This window comes from Protomyctophum bolini, assembly GCF_963924005.1.
Source record: "Protomyctophum bolini genome assembly, chromosome: 17".
Classification (NCBI taxonomy): Eukaryota; Metazoa; Chordata; class Actinopteri; order Myctophiformes; family Myctophidae; genus Protomyctophum; species Protomyctophum bolini.
In genome coordinates, this window is record NC_137878.1 from 34,451,725 (window position 1) to 34,474,732 (window position 23,008).

Here is a 23,008-nt window from a genome sequence, read left to right on the forward strand (position 1 = left end):
AATTGTCGTGCAAAAATAGCAGCATAGCATGCTCGTTTTTGCTACTTTTGTCAATGTTTTTCTTTTAAAAATATAATATAATATATATAATATAATATAAGTATGCTTGTTGTTTTTTTATAATTTTTTATAAATATTGAATGAATGAAAAGTATGTAAGAGTGTATAAAGAGTGTGACTAAATAACTACATTGGAACCAGGTTCTCTTTTTCCCCCATTTTGTGTAAAGTAACAGTTTTGGACATACAGTACGAGGTTTCCACCTGACAGTGATGTGTCTTTCTTTACCCGTATAAAACACTGGAACCTCTTGTCCCGGGCCAGGAGCTCCTTGTACTGCTTGTACTGCTACAGTACGAGGTTTCCACCTGACAGTGATGATAATATGTGTCTTTCTTTACCCGTATAAAACACTGGAACCTCTTGTCCCGGGCCAGGAGCTCCTTGTACTGATGATAATATGTGTCTTTCTTTACCCGTATAAAACACTGGAACCTCTTGTCCCGGGCCAGGAGCTCCTTGTACTGATGATAATATGTGTCTTTCTTTACCCGTATAAAACACTGGAACCTCTTGTCCCGGGCCAGGAGCTCCTTGTACTGCTTGACGGCCTTGGGGTGCCGACTGCAGAACTCAGCGTATGTCTTCCTCATCTCATCTGCACACTGGCCTGAGAACTGACACGCACACAAACAATACGCACTCATGTCAATAATAGAGGCTGGCTTATACTATATAATGGTAAACATTATAAATATCACTAAGTGATGTTTGTTTTTACTGTACAATAACCAGGTTTTTCCAAATAGATTTAGCACTTTTGGACAACATATGGGTCAAAAACATACAGGTAAGACCCAAATGCTGCATTTGAAGTACACAGTACTGCACACCTGCTCTATTAGCACGTCTCCCAGCTGGTTGATGGTGAAGTTGTACGTGGAGCCTTGCTGCAGGCTGTGGTTCCTCCTCTGCAGCAGCTGGGCCAGGAAGCGGCCGTGCAGCGCCGTCAGCCGGTCCAGGCAGGGGAAGATGGCGTGCACCGTGGCGGGCTCCACGTGCACCTCCTCCAGCATGCCCTGGCGGAACACGCGCTCCATGATGCGCAGCGTCCGCATGTGATGCAGCTCCGTCTGGATCAGCTCTGAGTGAGGAACCAGAGGCAAACACAACGTCACACACCTTCTAGTCAAAGTTTGGTGACAACTGACAAATAATAAAACAAATAAACTAAAAACTAACGAACGAACTAACTAACTAACTAACTGGTTCTCAAAAACAGTTTTCCCCCCCACAAACGTGTAAATAGTCTTTTCAGAAACCCTTTAATTGTCACTACACTGTGATTGGTCTACGTATATCTGTGGGGCTAGATAGCCTATACGTAATACGTATACTGCCAAATCTTGTTCTATATATAGATATACGGCAGAGGAAAACAACAACAAAAACCGTTGCAACGGTTACTAAATAAAAATGGCCGTCACCGAAGATGACGTCCTGCCTCTTGATGACGTCTTTGCGGTGCGTCTGCAGGTACTCAGAGTCCACGGCCATGCTCCACGAGTCCACCTCGAAGTCACGCCCCTCGATCTCCAGCTCCTCCAGCATGGACACGTAGTACATCTCCCCTGAGAACACACACAACAATAATGGCTGTTTAACACATTTACAGTAGGACTGAGGCCGATAAAATCTTCCAAAATGCACATCGCGGCACAAAGTGACACGATGTGAGCTTGTATTGTCTGCTATTTTTGAGAACCACTGTTCTAAACCACTGTTCTAAATCTCTTTCTGAAAAAACTACAGTATGTTGCTATAGCCGAAATTACACAGATGCTTTCCTTGATTTAATGGCTTCAAACAGTGGTCCTCAAACATTTTCATTAAGGACCCCCAAATGAATTTACTGTACAGTACTTGGCCACAATAGTAGATCCACAAGCTCGTATCAAACTTTAAGTAGAACATGTGAGTATAAGCGAGGCGTTACCTTCGTCATTAAGGGACTCCATGGACATGGCTCTGTTCCTCACGTTGAGAGAGTCCGTCGACTGAGACAGAATCCTACGCAGTCCCAACGGAGAGTCCTCGTTCAGCTGCCTACACACACACACACAAGCACGCACACACACACACGCACACGCACACACACACACACACACACACACACACACACACACACACACACACACACACACACACACACACACACACACACAGTTAGGTTTTCATACTACCATTATCTAATATGTAAGTAACAGAAATTATTATAAAACCGTATCAGCTAGTTATATTATATATACTGTGGAGTGCCATTCACTTTTGTCTGCCAGTCCGGGGGAGTGAAACAGGAACATTTTGGTGACAAACACACTCCTCTTGGTTTTAGGCCACTGCTGGCCCCAGTCACCCTGCAATGTTATTGGTGTAGACTAGTGGAAATGAGACTCACCCTGCAATGTTATTGGTGGAGACTAGTGGAAATGTGACTCACCCTGCAATGTTATTGGTGGAGACTAGTGGAAATGAGACTCAATCTGCGATGTTATTGGTGGAGACTAGTGGAAATGAGACTCACCCTGCAATGTTATTGGTGGAGACTAGTGGAAATGAGACTCAATCTGCGATGTTATTGGTGGAGACTAGTGGAAATGAGACTCACCCTTCGATGTTATTGGTGGAGAAGACTAGTGGAAATGTGACTCACCCTGCGATGTTATTGGTGGAGACTAGTGGAAATGTGACTCACCCTGCGATGTTATTGGTGGAGACGCTCTTGGATAAGGACAGGCTGGAGCGCCCCCTACGTGAGCCTAGCAGGGACTGACGCAGATTGTCCGAGTGGTAGATGGCTGAACTGGGTCGCTCTCGCATCACTGGGTCTGCGGGGTCAGAACGTAAACATCGTTTTATAGAGTTTACAGGTTACAACAGGTGACCCGAAAGTTAACACATCAGCGGTGCAACATAGCGATTCCTTTGGAAATCACGGAAAATAAACCAACGCAAATGTCTTACTTTTGTTGCGTAGAGTAACGTTCTGGAGGGTTGAGTTGTTCCTCATCAGGGCCAGCTTGTGTTGCTGTGGAGAGGACAGGTCAGTACAGACATGTTAGACTTTAGTGGCGTTATGACTCTTTCAACACATTAACTGCCGTTGACGCCCCTGAACGCCAGCTCCGTGTTTTCAGTCATTGCGCTAAAGATCGCTCTTCGCCAACGTATGAATGGTTCTAGGTTGTTAGGTAGAGGTGCTCCGATCAAGCATTTTGGGACCGATCCCGATCACCGATTGTTTTTCTCACGTTCGGCCGATACCGATACAAAACTATTATGTCAAAACCCTCGTCAAAACTGTTCCTGTGTGTGTGGGGAGGAAGGGGAGAATGTCTAGGAATGTCACAAAGATGCAAAACGATATTATAGTACTGCTATATCCGATTGATTTTTATATAAAAGATCGGTTTCTCCAGATCAGGTAAATCACCGATTGAGTCAGTTGGAGTAAATATCGGATTCGGCCGATCACTGATCGGTGGCCGATCGATCGGAGCACCTCTATTAGGCAGCGGATACAACCGGAACCAGAAGTGAAAACTCAGTCTCCATCCGCCTCAATGTACCACACCGTTTACAAAAATGCATTTTTCTCGGATTATTTTCCCAGATTGCGTTTTTGGTCAAAACAATCTTTATTCAATGGCCCATAACTGAAAACAAATGATGATGGTGGTTACAGCGTGGTCGAGGGCACGCGGTGACCACCCCGCATCGAGGCCTGTATACTCGTTACATCGCTGCATGTATAACCCCTGAAATAGGAATCACGGCGCGATTCAGCTTAGTTCTCGTGGTGGAAAAGGGAGTTGATGAGAGTTTGCTTGGTTTGTGTCTTACCCGTTGTTTCATCTTGTTGCAGTTGGGCAGAGCGTCCCGACAGCGATTGTGGATGGTGACGTTACAGGCTGCAGAGATGACAGGGAAACAACAATGACTTTGACTTTGTACCGGTTGTTACAGGCTGCACCCAGAAGACAGTGAAACAAACACGATGTTAGTACAGTCCATTCTGCACTGGAGCACGGTCACACGGTCGCTGAATTCACCGTGACCTCGCCCTCTCTCCACAGCTCTGGTCCAGAGTTAGCGAGTTCTCCCTAACGCTCTGCCCGGGAACTGTGTATTTACGACTGTGAAGTGAAATGTCTAAACTAGTAATAAAAAGTAATTTGGTCAACAGAAAGAAAGAAAGCCTTATATTTATTAACTTAATTTTCGTGGATCGTCTTCTAATAGCCAAAGTATAAAATTGTGTTAAAATGGTTTGAAGCTGTATTCTATTAAGTAATTTAGTTGGAACGCCCTCAAGGACACGTGGGAGTGTGCAGACCCCAGTTTGAGAACCAGTGGCCTATAAACTAATGACTCACTCAGTGTTGTCTTTCTGCTGCTTCTGCCTGACCTCATCCACCATGGCACTTCCTGTTCACAACACTCAAACAGGAAGTCAGCTGCAGGGCAGTCAAATGACTTCCAACCCTTCTCACCGACAAACACCCTTAGATGAAAGCTACAGTAGGCCTGTGTGTGTGTGTGTGTGTGTGTGTGTGTGTGACGCGCTTGTATTACTATACTTGTGATGGCCAAAGTATAGTAATAGAATTTTAGAAATAGACATTGTGTGGACAATTTTCTCATTATATCCTGGTCTACTCGGTATGTGTGTCTCAGTGGAGGGCTGTGGACAGTTCCGAAACCTGCCTATCAGTGGTGACATCATCGATGGGGAATCCAAGCTAATAGAAATTACAGGCTTTTTCTATTCCTGGAAAGTCAGTATGCTATAATGGAAGCTATTGTTCTCGCATTAATAAACATCAATGCAAAAAGTTAAATCTTGTTAAAAAGAAGAAAACAAGCCTAATGAGACACATACGAAGTAGAAATGAATCACACTTGTGTGAAGAGAGTGCTGCATCACTTCTTTATACAAACATTGTACCCTATGTTTGTTTAAAGTGCCCTAAACAAACATTATAAAGTTCATAGACTTGGCTGTACTCTGTTTGTTTTAAGTGCCCTAAACAAACATAAAAATTCCATAGACTTGGCTATACGCTATGCTTTCTTAAAGTGCCCTAAACAAACATTAAAAAGTCCATAGACTTGGCTGCCACATGACATCATGTGGGTGGGGTGCTGGTGTTTACGTCATTACAAGTCCACAGACTTGGCTGCAATATTCTGACTTAATTTCCAAAAGCCAGACGTTGGAGGGGCTAGCGTACCTAAAATAAATCACGTGTGTGAAGTGAGGGGCGCTAATATATTAAAGTCTAACTCATGTTGCTATGATTAGGTGATGTAATGGTGATGTAAAACAAACGGTGACAAAACAAACATTACATTATCTTTGTTGTTAAAACCCATTCTGGGCGGGAACCCCTATTGGTATCTTACCCCCTCAGGCCGGGCACCCATATTTGGGTTCTGTACAGTATGTACAGTATTCAAAAATGTAATTATTTTGATGCTGCTATATAAATATTTGAAGTTTTTCAGAAACCTTAGGTCAGGATTTAGAGGCGTTTTTAGAATCGCCTTAGGCCTAAATGGGTTAAAAACAAAATGGTGCCATTTTATGATGAGCTTTAGTGAAGACCAATTATGTGAAGATATAGGTTGAAAATGGTGAAGTTCAGTACTCAAGTCAAACGACGTAGTTACTGTGGTGGTTGGTGCGTTACTCACTGGGACAGCTGAGAGCCTCCTTGGCGGTGATGCTCTTGTTGCACGCGGTGCACAGCGTGGTTCCAGACACCGTCAGGGAGGTGTAGAGGTGACCGTTGCTGTAGCGAGCCTCCCTCTCCCGAGCCTCCTTTTCCCTCTCCCTCATCCTCTCCTTCTCTTTGTTCTGGTAAAGACAGTCAGACACACACATGATATGTTACCGCGGTTCGCAAAAAGGCCTGTCTCATTATATTACATAATAATCGCCTGATCGCAATTATGTGAGATAATCACAATTCATTTTGCAATTAATAATTGGCAGAATCATTTCCATTCACCTGTACTAATTAATCTGCTGAGACGATACACTATGATGCAACACATTGCGAGCTTGTAGTTTGTGCCTGACTGTAGGACAAGCTTCACTATTTAAAAAAAAAGAACTAATCTTGGGCTTTTCCTAATAGCTATGGAAAGCTTGGTTTCTATTTACTGTGCTCAGATCTTACGTATTCATGCAAACACATAAATTGTTTCCGTATCCGCTCTTGACTGGATCAGCATCTACCACAAAACCGGAGTTATAGCCACTTCTGCTAGTCCCATCGTTTGCTTTTTTAGCTTCATCATTAAAAGGTAAATGATGAAAGTTGATGAAATGATGAGAAGTACACCAGTGATGCTAGTGTAAGTGTAACTATGAAATTGGATTAGACACATATAGATATTTTCAATACACGGATAAACAAACAAAAAGAAGGATTCATGACCAAAATTGCTAAATCATGGCGGACCGGAGACATCTCACCCTAGTGGGTGGGATTCTTACAAGCTGCACTAAAGTGACATCACCTTGGGGAATAAATCAGACAGCCTGTTCAAGTAGGCCTACACATTTTCTAAAATGAGTTGAGTGTTCAAAAGTCTTATGTATTTTATTTTGTGGGGCCCTACTTGCAATATCAAATCACGTTTGTAGGGGGAATTGTGCTCGCCTGATTGCATTCAGCAAACAGGAAGTAGCCTGCACATACTTCCTCTTTTCAGGCCTGCAGTAGGGAGAGGAAGTTGTTGCTTAAACAAAAGTGGCAAATGGTCGTCGGGGGAATACTGCCAGAGCTGTTAGGACTCCGTTCTGAAAGGTCAACGAGTTAGGGACTGGAGTGGGGGAGGGGGGTGGTGCTGATGTGACTTGGTTTAGTTTTTTTCCCCCCTTTTTTAACCAGTGTTTGATGAGGTCAGTGTCGTGATCTTCATATATGGAGACGGCCATATACATATGGTGGTGTGACGTGTCACAAGGCATGACCATATATGGAGGCGTGATGTCACAAGGCGTGACCATATATGGAGGCATGATGTCACAAGGTGTGACCATTATATGGAGGTGTGACCGACCGACCGACTGACGGGAGATACAGGTTTTCATAGTAAACTGTGACCTATGGTCGCAACAATCGCCCTCTGTTTAGTTCCACTCTCGTAGATGTATTCTATCAATTTTGACAATGTCAATCTACAACAGTCTAAGGCTGAGGGGGGAGGGGGAACACTAGCTGAGACCTTAGGGCTCCGAACATGTACAAATGCAAAATATAAGAATAAAAATATAATATTACCCTGATGCCCCAAATGTTAGAGAGGCCTATGGGGTGCTTGTGCAATGTATTAGTGTTTTAATCCTGTTTGTGACCGAATGCCATTTTTTCTCCCTGTTTTACTACAGTATATTCTTCTTATAGTAATCATTGCTATAGAGTGTTGTTCAGTAACAGGAGTCTCTCCAGCTCTTTAGTAAACAAAACATACATTTTCAGGCCTGGGATACAAATTGTATCCAATCAGGTGAGAGAACTCAGCATACAGGATAAAGTGAAACTGGAAGTGATGGCACAAATAAATGAGCAGACAGAATTGGAACTGGAACACTGCAAAGTGGGTACTCTCTCCTGATTGGCTCACACCGAACTCCGTGCGTCATGGAGCACGGGAGGTTCGTCGAAGAGAACGGCCTTGTCGCTCATTTGGCGACCGGTTGCAGCCCTTTATATCTTGGATCTTATACTTGGATCTCACGGTCTCTCCTTCTACCACTGCAATCGACCACATAAAACAAATTTCCTGCCGGCATGTTTTCGGGCACCTTACCGTAGATTGCCAGGCAAAAACTACAAAATGACGTCATCGACCATTTTGAAAGCGGAAGTAAGAGCGCATCCTGTCCGTCGGCTCAATCGGGTCCCCAACTAGCATGTGAGACGATGATATGCTAACCAGAGAGATGCACCGCGGCTTTTTAGTGCCATCCCAAGAGCATACTTTATCTCATCTCACCAAATCAGAGGATTAGTTGAAGATCGCGACCATTATGGGACTCTATGGAGATCGGATGACCGTTTTTGTTTTCTTCCGTTTGTTTCAAGATGAATGCCGTTCAGGTCATATAGACGGGTACCGTAAGAGTCGTAATCCGTCGCAAGACAGGCTTGGCAGTTAAGAGATAACCTTTTGAACCCGTCAGAAGACGGGTGAGGCAGGAAATCCCCCCAATAGTGTGTTGAAAGTAGCCGATGGACTAGCCTGAAAACCCAATCAACCACGTACACCCCAGCATCTGTATTGGGACAACGCAACGTGTTGTGAGCTTGTCCATCGGCTGTTGTCAGCGAAAGCTTTTCCCACCACAATAACAGAAACTCCATAGTGTAGAGCCCTGAGGGATTCCAGTAGTATGAGGACCTCAAACTGCAGATTGGGACGGCGGCCGTAAACCGGAGAGGCAGGAGGTCCCAGGTTCGAATTCCCAGCCCTAGCAATGTGTGGAGGTGTCGTCGAGCAAGGTGCTTAACCCCTAACTACACTGTGAGAAGCACCGGGTGAAGCTCAACATGGAATATGCCCTGTGGGATAAACTAGGTCTAATTATTAGATGAAGAGTGCTATTCAAGACAGATGATCACATCAATGCATGTGATCGTCTCTGGTTGTAAAAGCAGAAGCCAGTCTGACCACAGTCTGACAATAAACGCACTGTTCTCTGTGTGTGCGTGTGTGTGTGTGTGTGTGTGTGTGTGTGTGTGTGTGTGTGTGTGTGTGTGTGTGTGTGTGTGTGTGTGTGTGTGTGTGTGTTCACGCACACACACTGTGTGCGTGAAGAATTCGAGGAATAGACAATTTTCCTGGTCCTCACAAGAGCAATGGCTGTTTCATGATTAAAAAAGATAGATAGAGTTAGAATAGGGTTTAGACAGAGTTAGATCCAACTGATTTAGTTGCGTGCTGGTGCCTTGCACTGAAGCAAGCAACTCGTTAACTTGTAGATTGCCTATTCTTCAGGCCTACGGTTCAAATGCCCCAATAAACAGCATCCTATGTTGTTGATGTCCTCAAAAGTTTGTAATACAAACTTGTGCGTGCATGCGTGTTTGCTTGTGTGCGTGCGTGTGTCATGGTTAAATGCTAGCGTCAGGGCTGTTACATAAGGCTCTCTCGTCCGACAAAATGTCTTTATCTCTGAGTGTGATTGAGGTAAGTTATGAGACAGAGAGGCCTGTAGGATTAGACCCAACCTTCAAGGATATCTTCTGTGCTGCTGTGTCTACGCTGCCTTCAAATTAATAACCAATTAGATACCTAATTGTACAACAGTGTCGCTAGGCGAAACTAACCGCAACTATATCTGACAATTTTGCTCACGTAGAGATAGATCGATATAGATACAAGTGGATGGATGGATGGATGACAGACAAACAGACAGGACACTCCTGCCGGTCAACAATACAAAAAAAAACATTTTGTGGGAAAACTACTCCTTTATATTAAGGGAAATGCACTTGCCATAGGCAGGGGTAAACGGATACATGAGAAGTGGAGTTCTCATAGGAGCCTGCGCAGGTACACATACAAAAACAACAGCACAAATAATACTAAAAGATACAGTAATGAATAGAACAATAGCATACTGTAGATACTCTACTGTGTGTGTGTGTGTGTGTGTGTGTGTGTGTGTGTGTGTGTGTGTGTGTGCGTGTGTGTGTGTGTGTACAAAGTGCATGTGTGTGTGTGTGTGTCTTTCATTCCAGCATCAGCGTCTCTCGCAATCAGTGATAGCTGGTGGGAAGAGCGGCTTGTGAAAGCGCTTCCTGTTAATTCTGACACTCTCTGCTAACGTCGCTGCTGTCGGGGTAGAAACCTCGCATGTCCAAAATCTGTTCCTCTTAAAATAGCAAAAAATACCCGATCTACAAGCTCACCACGTGCCGCTGCCGTGGCACAAGGTGATCTTGTAGATCGCCTATTTTCACTGCTTTCGTGCGACGCTCTTGTATGGTCAACAAAAGTTTAAATATGCAGATACGAGGTTTTTCCACCTGAGAGCGACAGCATGGTAAAGTAGGTGAGAGGTGGAAGCGGTGTCAGACTATCATCCACATAAGCACACGCACGCACACGCACACGCACACACACACACACACACACACACACACACACACACACACACACACACACACACACACACACACACACACACACACACACACACACAGGATCAAGGCTTCACAAGTACCACTTTAACGCTATGTCCAGGACCACTTCACCCATCATTCACACAATTGGTCTTCATTAAACCCATTAGAATATGTCACCATTTGTGTCTACTCACTCTGCGGACAGATCATAATCCCACCCACCATCCCAGTGATATATTTGGTAGGCACTGCTAGGCAGGTTTGATAATTGAAACAAGATTTCAAATGTTTTTGTGAGGGTACCTACCCTAGGGGACACGGGGAGAACATGCAAACTCCACACAGAAAGGCCCTTTCGCCAACCCCGCCATTTCGTACTATTTTGAAAATCATTTTAAAATTGTTCAACTAGCCGATTTACATCTAAACGTTGTAGATCAGCTATTTGAACTATATTTAAAAGTTTTTTTTTAAATAGTACAAAATGGCAAATAAGTTTAGGGATAAGGGTTAAGGGATAGATATAGCCCTGAGTCTCTCAGACCCAAAGATAATAGACCCTAGAATATATCGTTGTTGTTGGATAAGATTTTGTCCATAAGAGATAATAGGCAAACGTTGATCAAAATAACAATTATTCTACATTCTCTAATTGTGTAGACTTACAATAATGTAACTCTTGGAGTTACGGGTCCATTTGGTTTCATTTTACACTCTCAAGAGTTAGAGGATCCAGTTGGTTACCATGCAGCTCTAAATCATTTAGCTCCTCAGGACCACCTGGAACCCACTCAAGGACCACTGGTTGAAAACCAGTGATTCAGATGGACACCTACACCGAAGCTCCACTGCAGCCTTTGGGCGTCCGCCAGCGTCGCGTTCGGACGGTGTCACCCATTCTCCCTGGTAAAAACAATTACGCTGCCCAAACGCAACGTGAGGCAACGCTCTCAAAAGTAGCAGATCCTGGCCTGGGCCGTGGCTCAGTGGTCCAGGCACCGTGGCTGGTAATCCAGTCTGGCAGTGTGCCACGGGTTCGACTCCCGATCCCGACGGCCTTTACTGCATGTCACCCCCCCATCTCTCTCCCTATTTCCTGTCAGCCTACTGTCTGTCCCTCCATAAAATATATAAAATAAAGGCGAAAGCCACAAAAAAAAGTAGCAGATCCGCAAGCTTGAAACGCGGTGTGAAGCGACGTGTTTAGAGCTTGTCGATCTGTGGCTTTTGCCATTTTTGAATATGAATCCTTGAAAAGTAAGTTTTGGACAGTTTCCACCGGACAGAGACAATAGATCCGTTAGGACCTGCATAAACCTTATTGTCGTACTATCGAGGGTCTACTCTTTGTAATGCTGCTGATCCTATGCTGGAAAAAAAACTAAACTCCATCCCTGTTGATCTTTAAAGCAAACTACAAAAAGGTCAACTTACAACCTTACAATTTTGAGCTTGTCATTATAGCTGAAAAGTATATATATATTTTTTAAAATAAGAACAGATTGCTGATTGTCCCTCTAACCTCAATTAGGCCCTTAGGGGCCCCTCAACGCTCAGGGCCGTTTAAGTTTAGCCTGACCGACATATTCAAACGCACACACGCATGCACACAGACATACTCTGAACGTTGTCTCTGTGTGCGTGAGTGAGTGTGTATGTACTTTGTCAGCAGTGTCACACACTGCACATTCATTGTATATATACTGTACATATTGTAACATTTTGTGTTTTTCATAAATTATCGCCCTACTTGATCATACTGCAGTGTCACACAAAAGCATCAGATCTGCAAGCTCGAAAAGCGGCACAAACTCCACATCATCTTCCATGAAGAATAATTTAGGCATGAGTCACTGCTCTTTCTCGCTCTCTCCATCTCTTCCTCTGCTTCTCTCTGTTTCTCTCACTCACTAACTCTCCCCCTCTCTGTCCTTGGGTCTTCCTCTCCATCCTACGCAGTATTATTGCTCAGTGTACAGTGTTCACCATCCAGCCTGCCACTCATCTCTGGCTTTATTTCATACCTGGTAATAGTTGTGTAGCAATAATATAATAATAATAACATAATAAAGTAATACTAATTGTAATAATAAAATGTCATGGAGCACAGAAATCTTCAAGAATAATTGCACGTATCTTCCTACGTTTTATACAGAATACATCTTTCCTTTTCTTCTTTTAGTTCTTCTTTTAATTTCTCCTAATGTTTCAGAGTTTTGGGAACAGGGGTTCCCAAAAGGTAGATCACAAAGGCTGTGCAGGTAGATGCACATGACATGCCCGTAAAAATTAATCATTACAATATATAAAGAAATGTGTAAACAAAAATCGCAAAACTCAGCTCCCTTCACGGTTCTATAGTGCAATGCTTTGTTTTCAAGAGTAATCCTCACAAACGGCAGTAGTATTATAAAGTTACATAAAAATGATGAGAGGCAAAGAACCCGAAAACCTACCACTTACATACAGAAGGGGAGGGAGGCTTTTTTTCTCCCACAATTTCCATTTCGATGGGCTATTCAAAATCTACAAGATCACAATGTGTACTCACAAAAATCTTGAATGTTTGTGCAAATCGTTGAATACTGTATATAGCCTAGTGGTATTTTAAAAAGCTAACATTATTAACTGGGTCTGTGAACAAACGGATAATTCTGGGGGTCCTTGACATGAAAAGTTTGAGAACCATTGCTATTGCAACATACTCTAGAAGATGTTTTTAAAGTCGGCCTCAGGTCTAAATGGCTTTGAAGAAACAAAGAGTTCTTACAGTATCCCTAAAATATGTTTTCCTAAAAGAATGAAATAAAGCTGAAGTCATGACAGAAGCATGCTGTCAGTGACACTGGGTACAGAATGGTGTTATGGACATATTTCCGTATGGTGTACTGTAATGTGTATACAATTAGCCTGGGAACCAGACAAAACTACCAGTTCGTTCTTTTGAATGGTTGATTGATTGATTGATTGGTTGACCGATCAATCAATCAATCAATCAATAGGATTCTAGGGTGTTCAAGGAGGTAAACTATGTTCACTTGTATTTTGAGAACAGGAAAGTTTGGGTAGGCATTCGAGAACCTTTATGTCTTTTGGTAGGTTATTCCACATTTTGGTGGTAGCATAGTGGAATGCCTTGTTCCCCGTAATTGAGGTGAATTTTAGGGGAACGAGGTCAGATGGTGTTATGCTCATGGGGCATCACTCGCTCTATAGAAGTGGTCGCACCCCCATGACTCAGAGAGCATACAAATGGGACCAAAATGGTTACACACCTGCATCCCGAAGCCCGCTTTTCCGACACACTCAAACACTAACCCTAACCACACGCGGAAGTCACATAGTCTGAGTGGCGGTGTGTCGGAATGCCACTCTGTTCTCGAGCCGAATGGGCCCGCAGCTATTCCGTTTTTCCTAGGATAACAGGGGGATGGGAGCGCTAGTTTCTGGTTCACTCAACGCCATGCATACGTATGTGCAAGGTTTGCACAATGTGAAAACCACTTAAAGTCATATTGTGCGACATCCTAATGCAGCCTAAAATCTTGGTCCTCAAAGGGCACCTACGGACGGCTGCAATTCGAAACTGGCCCCCGTGAAATCTGAATCATCATCATCATTATAATTCACTCAATGTCTGAATGTCTGAATGTCTGTCTGTCTGAATGAATGAATGAATGAATGTCTGTCTGAAACACTGTCATCACTGCCTTATCAGACAGAACATTACGCCAGAAGCAGTTGCTGGTTGGATTCCGTATGATGGAACGTTCCACCAGGAGCAGTAAAACCGTTAATCAATGGAGAGCCCAAAGCAATTCCATTTTCATCCATATGGGGGCACCGCAAATGCGGAATTTGAAAACGTTTATTGCAAAAACATGCTTTTTAGGGGATAAATCTTCTATGATTGCGATAGCATAGCCTACGTGCGCTATAGCGAGACAGGACCATTTTTCCCCCCAATCAGTAATGTGATCTATTACATCGCATTACCCACACCGTACATGATTTGGTGTTCATATATTCAGAACGGGTAAAGTCTAGTAGTAATACAAATGTGTGTGCGTGCATGCATACATACGTGTGTGTGCAGGCCGTGCATGCATGTGCAACGTGCGCATGTGCGTGTGCATGTGTGTTTGAGTGAGGCCAAGGCCTTCTGAATGTGCCAGAGGAAGGAGATAATATCACACTACCAACCCACTGGCATTTCTATAGCAACCGTTGCTATAGTTAAACATGCACGTATGCATACACGCACACACACACACACACACACACACACACAGTCACTGCTACACACATAGAAAGTTGTGTTGATGTGCGACAGGGTTTTGTATTAATCCATTTGGCATTTTATTACTGAGATAGATAGATAGATAGATAGATAGATAGATAGATAGATAGATAGATAGATAGATAGATAGATAGATAGATAGATAGATAGATAGGTGTGATTCCAATCATAATCATTTTTCAACCGCGGTCGAGTTCATGGATTCCACAATGCTACGCCAGACTTCCCGGTCCTTCATTGCCACCCCCAGTTTCTGCCTACTGAAGCACCGGTCCTTCATTGCCACCCCCATTTCCTGCCTACTGAAGCACCGGTCCTTCATTGCCACCCCCAGTTCCTGCCTACTGAAGCACCGGTCCTTCATTGCCACCCCCATTTCCTGCCTACTGAAGCACCGGTCCTTCATTGCCACCCCCAGTTCCTGCCTACTGAAGCACCGGTCCTTCATTGCCACCCCCAGTTCCTGCCTACAGAAGCACCGGTCCTTCATTGCCACCCCCAGTTCCTGCCTACTGAAGCACCGGTCCTTCATTGCCACCCCCAGTTCCTGCCTACTGAAGCACCGGTCCTTCATTGCCACCCCCAGTTCCTGCCTACTGAAGCATGTGTCCCTAACGATCAGGGAATGACAGCTTTCTACCTCTGGTCCGCCCTGAGGCAGGACTCCAGAGAAGAAGGGAAGATATAACCTCATTGTCTGCTCTGTAGCAGTGGCCGGCAAACTGCGCTCTTCTAGATCGGATGGTTTGACAAAACGGGAAAAATGTTTTGTCAAACCATGTGACTTCCATTGGAAATCCATTGGGGCGGCCATTAAACACGGACAAGACACAAGACAAATGTTGTATGCATGTTGTAACAGTGTGAGTGAGGCCTTAGAGTTAGAGACCCATAAGGGTCCATTTGGTTCCATTTGTACACTCTCAGAGTTACAGACCTGTAAGGGTCCAACTCCATTTGTAGACTATCAGTTACATAATTAGTTAATAAGGGTATATTTGGTTCTTAACAATCAATCACTTATCTGGGGGACCCCATGGAATCTCCTCGAGACCCCCTGGGGTCTCTATGGTGGAAGCTTTACTATAAAATACACTTTTACACAGTAACTAATAGAGTTAAACCAACACTGACTGAAGAGGGCAGCTTGTGAGGGCAGTGTTTAGATTCTTTGTGGATACTCCACTAGGGTAAATCTAGGGTTGGTTGTCATAATCATATTCCAAGTAGGAGCCTAATCCAAATAGTTGGGTAACCTACAAATGGAAGAGATTAAATGAAAATCATCAAAGGGCCCATTACAATTAGCCTTACTGCTTCTCATTGTGTTATCATGGAATAAACATATTTTTGAGGGTCGCTAGCCCCCTCCAATGCAGCCTAAGTCTATGGACATGTAATGTTTGTTTAAAGACAAATTAAAAATAACCGTTGCCAGCCTAGTCTATGGACTTTGTTGTTTGTTTAGGGCAGTAAATGACAACGTAAAACATCATCTGGCTGATATAAATACATAAATATTCTGAACTTTTAATTAATAATAAAATCCTAAACGATACCCACCCCTAAAAGCCATGGTGGAGAGGTTGCCTCATGGGCTCTTGTGGTGACTTGTATGTACTTCTCCTTTCTTGTGCAAACCTTCGTCTTCTGGTGAATCAATGATGTTTTTCATCTTATCTTATCTTATCTTATCTATCGTTCATCTTCATTCAGCTTAAAATATGTCATACTGTATGTCAAATTAAGACTAAAGGCTATTTTTCACAGTTATTTATGAGTAAGTTACATCATTAATTCATCACAAATAGTTTGACACATAGTAGCATCTCTTGCTCTCTCTCTCTCTCTCTGCTCAGGTCAACATGTATTTTGTGTTGTGCCTAAACTCACACTGGAAGCCATTTAACATCAAGTAGGATAATGAACAAAGTATCTGTCTCACCTCTCAAGAGTTCCTGTTAAGCCTCTGTTATGCTCCAATACCATACATACTGTACTCCCAATCTCCCATACAGGTGGTGAGCTTGTAGATCTGCTATTTTCAGCCAGCCATACCGTCACGCGACGGAATATAAATCAAGTTTTTGTCCCACAGCCAGTGGGATAAAAGTTTGTCATCATGAGTTATTATTAATGTATTAGTTTGAAATAATATTACTACTACTACTACTACTACTAATAATAATGATAATAATAATTATTATAATTATTATTTATCTAATGGTCACTCACCCTCAAAGTGATCTCTCTCATTCTCTCCTGTCGGGTTTTGTTCATATCCCCAGCTCTGGACATGATGAATATGTTTTATTCCTCTTTCTTCCTGTTCTTATTTTTCTTCCTTTAAGGACCAAATATCCCAAAATGTGTTTCTTCTTCTCCTGGCTATATACTCTAGCAGTAAACTTCAGTGTAAAGGGTTTGTGGAGCTGCTGCCAGTCAGACTGACACGCAGGGTGGATATTATTACTCAACGCTTTGGTTGGTTCCTCTCTCTCTGCTCTCTGTTGACGAGAGTTTGCGCAACATACTGCTACACACTAATACAGGAAATATAACCACACCCCCCATCTCTCTCTCTCTCTCTCTCTCTCTCTTAAACACACACACACACACACACACACACACACACACACACAGACGAGATATGTAGGGTTAGAAAATGTGTAACATAAAATGTTCAGATTGTAGTTTTGGCATCCTCTATGTCTATGGCATAGAGGATGCCAAAACTACAATACTACATAGAGTCTATGCGGTACATGACTGTGAGATCAACTATATCCTATTGTGTAATAGTTTGCCAAGAATAGCTGGAGATTCTAATGTTTAAACATTTTTGGAGGGCACTAGCCCCTCCAACATCTGGCTTTGGGGAATTACAGGCAGCCAAGTCTATTGACTTTTTGAGGGACTTTTTGGGGGAGCTAGCCACTTCAACGTCTGGCTTTCGGAATAACGTCATGTGGCAGCCAAGGCTATGGACATTGTTTAGAGTACGAGGTTTGTTTAAGGGAGTGATCACCCCCTCACTTCACACAAGTGTGATTTTTAAATTAGCACCCTGTGTTTAAGAATGCCTGTCTGCCTGTGTCCCTTCTATGCCCTGTGTCCCTTCTATGTATGGAGATCTGTCTGTATCTGTCTGATGAAGTAGGGCATTCATTTCAACATTATAAATATGTTTCTGCCCGACGACAGGAGATGTGAAACGGACAGATTGCGCTGTGGGCGAGCGTTTACACAGAGCACATCACAATCTACACTTCTTCCTCCCACTCCCTGCCTCCATCAAATCCCTGTTCCTCCCACGATGGATGCACTGAGCATTAGTTTACAATTTACAATGTAGCTCTTTATCCATAGCAACTTGCAATAAGCAAGGTAAACACGTACAATGCATGAGACAGTGCAGTGCGTCCGTCAGTGATTCCCAAGGACCCCCAGTTTTATATGCAATTGTCACTTTAGAAAAGCGCAAATATACCCGGTATACACGAAACACTGTAAGTTGGATTGTTTGTGCATAAAGCAAATCATCTGACCTGCCCAAAATGTAGAGAGTTTGAGAACCACCGACATCACCAAGAGTGAACTGAGAGACAGATATTTTACATTAGGCTACAGTGTGACATCAGAGCAAAGGTGATGTTCAACCACTTCACTACCACAATGTTCCACCAAATGTATCTGGAGAACGGACCGGTGTACTGTATTTGTTGATACACTAGGTCGCAGATTACTATGAAAACCTGCAAAACCTGTCAGTCCGTCAGTCCATCACGCCACCATATATGGGCGTCAGTCCGTCATGCCTCGTGACACGTCACACCACCAAATATGGCCGTCAGTCCATCATTCCTCGTGACACGCTCCATATTATGGCCGTCTCCAAATATGAAGATCACGACACTGACCTCATCAAACCCTGGATAGCCATACATGGAGAAGACTGGATCATCACCTAGATCTGCAGGAGCCGGCCAGCAACTCTACATCTGACCTCAAACCTCAAACCCTTAGATCTCCATATATGAAGCTGACCTCATCAAACGATCAAACGTTTGATGAGGTCAGAGAGAGAGAGAGAGAGAGAGAGAGAGAGAGAGAGAGAGAGAGAGCAAGAGATGCTACTATGTGTCAAACTATTTGTGATGAATTAATGATGTAACTTACTCATAAATAACTGTGAAAAATAGCCTTTAGTCTTAATTTGACATATGACATATTTTAAGCTGAATGAAGATGAACGATAGATAAGATAAGATAAAAAACATCATTAATTCACCAGAAGACGAAGGTTTGCACAAGAAAGGAGAAGTACAAGTCACCACAAGAGCCCATGAGGCAACCTCTCCACCATGGCTTTTAGGATTTTATTATTAATTAAAAGTTCAGAATATTTATGTATTTATATCAGCCAGATTATGTTTTACGTTGTCATTTACTGCCCTAAACAAACAACAAAGTCCATAGACTAGGCTGGCAACGGTTATTTTTAAGACACGCTCCATATATGGCCAGTACAGAATTAATTCCATATGTTGATCTGACCCCCCATGCCAAAGCACCAGCGCTCGCCCAGCAGTCTGCATGTCACCCAGGCGGATGCGTGCACGCGACCTCGCCGCTTCTCGCACTCAGGGCGTCTTACTAGTGTGTGTGTGTGTGTAGATTGTAGAACATGTTTCACTTCACCTTCAGTGCTGTTTTAGTGGCAAGAAAGATTCAGTACAATATTTTAAAAGATTCAGGTTCAGGGTGCATGTGTGTGTGCGTTCATGCGTGCGTGTGAGAGAGCCAGGGAGACTGAGAGAGAAAGAGAAAGAGAGAGAGAGAGAGAGAGAGAGAGAGAGAGAGAGAGAGAGAGAGAGAGAGAGAGAGAGAGAGAGTGAGTAAGTGAGAGAGAGAGAGCGTCACTGTGTGTGTATTTGCTGTAGCTGCACTATTGAAGTATGCATGTACTGTATATCCAGACACACATACAGTAAAGTGCTCAGTGTTAACTGAAGGGTCATGTGGACTGTCAGAGTGCAGGTATTTTCACTGTGTACAGTGAGTGTAGGCGTCTCTCCAGAGCCAGATAATGGACAGGTACAGTATGTATACGTCTAAATGCACAACAACACACACACCACACCACAACACAAGACAATACAACACCAATGTACAGAGAAACGTTATTTTGGTGGACTAATGTTGACCAGGAGAATCTATACTTTGACTGTAGTACTGGGGTCGAGTACTTTGTAATGTTGACCAGGAGAATCTATACTTTGACTGTAGTACTGGGGTACTGTAGTACTGTACTGTAGTACTGTAGTACTGGGGTCGAGTACTTTGTCCACCACTGGTCCCGTCGCATCAAACGGGTGCTGGATGGTCAGATCTGGCCGCATGTTTGTTACCCATTTGACACGTGTGTGTGATTACGGTAAGCGTTGTTTTTGCATCGAAGAAAGGTTCTACACACGTGTAAATGCATAATGGCAAAAATCCTGATCCTATGAATGAGCTGCACTGAAGCGAATAAATACAGCACATTGCCTCTAGCAGCCATCGACAAAAACTTTTGTTTTTACTTCAAGGAAACCGAGAGAAAAGAAGCGTCTACGGTTCGTGATGTGACAGGTTGTGAGCTTGTGGCTCTGCTATTTTCAACTCACGACACCGGCCTGCAACAAAGTCTAAAATGAAGCCTTCTACAGGTATACTGCATGAACATGGACCCATAACAACATTCTCTAACTCTGTAGTGTAATTATGCTGAATAGTAATTACATCTTGCAGGGATTTTGTTCTGAGCAAATTGATTAAAGGTTCTGGAACTATATGGAACTATATATATATAACATGGTTTTAATGAAAACAGGCTACTATTGACAATTGACCATTAGCATATGAAGACAGTGACAAATGCGTCAAGTTTAGGTTGTTTAGGGTGTTTGTGTAAACAGTAAAAGACTGCATACCCCGGGTATGGCCTAGTCTTTACGTATTTATCCATTTATTTATTATTGATTATAAATGTATGTTCTCTTTGACATGCTTCTTTAGCTGTTTTCTTTTCACTTTCTGGGAAACAACACAACCTGTAAACCAGTGATTTGCAACAACGTTGCTCCTGATTGTGAACGTGAACCTTACCTTGTGTGACGTCCTGCCTGCCATCTTGCGCAGGAAGCTGAACGTTCGCACCAGAGGGCTGTCGCTGTCCCCCTTCCCGTCCTCGCTGTCCCCCCCGGGGTCACTGTCCACACTGTGGAGACACACAGAGCACACAGGTCACCCAAAGACATTTACCCCCCACCCCGAGGTCACTGTCCACACTGCGTGGAGACGCACAGAGCACACAGGTCACCCAAAGACATTTACCCCCCACCCCGAGGTCACTGTCCACACTGCGTGGAGACGCACAGAGCACACAGGTCACCCAAAGACATTTGTGTATTTGTGAGTACCTTTGTGTTGTTGTGGGCAATTTGGGGTATTTTGGGGCTACCTTTGGGGAGTTGTGGGTATTCCGGGGGTACCTTTAAGTACCTTTGGTACTTTCGCATATTCACCATTTTCATAAATATTTTCATTCATACGAAGGTGTTGTGCAGAAGTAGTGGAAATAGCAGATGTACAAGCTCATAGAACTTGCACATGTGCTACTTTCACTATATTGAAATACAACAGTCTATCTATAATAACATGCCCAAAATATGGACATATGTGTGGGTGGTTTCATATATTGTACAGTACAGTATAATAAAGCTGTACTGTGTAAACAAAGATATCAGCCATGGGTCTGGCTCTTCTCTACAGCATATTGAGGAGGTTTTTTCGCTTAAAAAATAGCAGTCAACCAACCAATAGTGGTTGGTTGACACCAAAACACTATTTTGAGGCACTACATTGTTCTCTCTGCACTATATATTTACCTTGTTGTTTATCGACTAAAGTTCATGCTTTTTCTAATCTCTCACTCTGTATAATTATATATATTTTTTATTATCATTGTAAATGTCACTGTCATAGAATAATGATTAAATGTGCTCACCTCTGAGTGGATCCTCCGAGTTGAGGCAGGGTCTCTGAAATGACATAAGAGGACAACAACACTCAACAATGAGCTCAGCAGTGTACTCAAATGTTTTGCTCAAGTGAAAGTAGCAATACCACAAAATAAACATACTCTGTTACAGATAAAAGTCCAGTATTCAAAATTGTACTTTGGTAAAAGTAGATTTGCATGTCTTTTTTTTATATAGTTGACCTACAAGCTATTGTCAAATGGACAAAGTATAAAATAATGAATTGGTTATTATCTAAATCTACAAAGTAACTTGAAACTAAAGCTGTCACATAATTGTAAAACAAACAAACAAAACACGAGTACAATATTGGCCTCTGAGATGTAGTGGACTAGATCTAGAAAATGGAAATACTTACAGTAAAGTACAAAGGTGCCTCAAAATTCTGCTTATCTACAGTACTTGAGTAAATGTACTTTCTAGCACTATAGAGTAACAGGACAGATGCCTAAAGGACATATTAACATCACCAACCTCATATTCAAATCACAGCACGTACAACAGCAAGAAAGCTGTACATTATGACTGGGCTTTATCGTAAATATAGCTGTCTATATACAGTAGCTGACCTACAACCTCACAACACGTCATGCAGAGTGACACATTGTGAGCTTGTATATCGGCTGTTTTTGGTGCACTGCATGTGGTACGACACATCTATTTGGCATAATGCTGCACTGGTTCTCAGCACTGGGCCCGGGGGCCCACTAGGGATCAAAATGGACCCTTACGGGTCTGTAACTCTGAGAGTGTGCAAATGGAACGAATACAGGTCTGTAATTTGGTTCATTTCACACGCTCTCTGAGTTAAATCAACACTGGTGGTTTAATTTACAGTGTAGATGGAGGGGGGGGGGGGGGAGTTCCAACAGATAGCAAATGGTATCAAATGGGGGTCCGCGGCCTAAACTGGGGGTCCTAGAAATGAAAAGAAAAAGTTTGAGAATCACTGACCTAATGCTCATTCGAAGGCCGCCGCGTTTTCTTCAACCGAAGCCAAGCGTACGATTGCATAAAAACAGACAGTTCCGAAAGTGACGTCACGTGAGTTTAATTAAGAGCTGGTGCAGGTCTGTACAAATTAAGCCTCATCGCTGTGGTGAAAAAGGCAGACTGCACAAAGAATATAAAGAGAGAGAACGAGAGAGAGAGAGAGAGGAGTATGGAATTGAGAGGTTGCTGAGATAGAAGTGGGAGCTTTGCAGGGCTGCTGTGCTGCCAGGGCCAAGGCAGAACAAACACAGGAAGATGACTTCCGCATTGCTGCGCACACACGCACACGCACACGCACACACACACACACACACACACACACACACACACACACACACACACACACACACACACACACACACACACACACACACACACACACACACATGCACACGCACAGACACACAGACACTACACACCAGTG

The 23,008-nt window shown here is 43.2% G+C and overlaps 1 protein-coding gene across 3 annotated transcripts in view; it reads right to left on the reverse strand.

Annotated features, from left to right (window-relative positions):
• arhgef2a (Rho guanine nucleotide exchange factor (GEF) 2a) overlaps positions 1-22,612 on the reverse strand; it is a 39,041-nt gene extending 16,429 nt beyond the window's left edge. For 2 of the 3 annotated variants that reach the window (XM_080787799.1, XM_080787798.1), the window contains exons 1-9: positions 16,742-16,998; positions 5,759-5,921; positions 3,905-3,972; positions 3,026-3,089; positions 2,757-2,889; positions 1,998-2,107; positions 1,489-1,632; positions 895-1,145; positions 553-678 (exon numbers count right to left, since the gene is read on the reverse strand). In XM_080787799.1, coding sequence (XP_080643925.1) covers positions 553-678; positions 895-1,145; positions 1,489-1,632; positions 1,998-2,107; positions 2,757-2,889; positions 3,026-3,089; positions 3,905-3,972; positions 5,759-5,921; positions 16,742-16,804 — 1,122 coding nt within the window. In that variant the 5' untranslated portion in view covers positions 16,805-16,998. Of the gene's footprint in view, positions 1-552; positions 679-894; positions 1,146-1,488; positions 1,633-1,997; positions 2,108-2,756; positions 2,890-3,025; positions 3,090-3,904; positions 3,973-5,758; positions 5,922-16,741; positions 16,999-20,656; positions 20,769-21,557; positions 21,592-22,545 lie in introns of those variants that run through there. The other variant, XM_080787800.1, reaches the window with a different exon arrangement.
• Between the last annotated feature and the right edge of the window lie 396 nt (positions 22,613-23,008).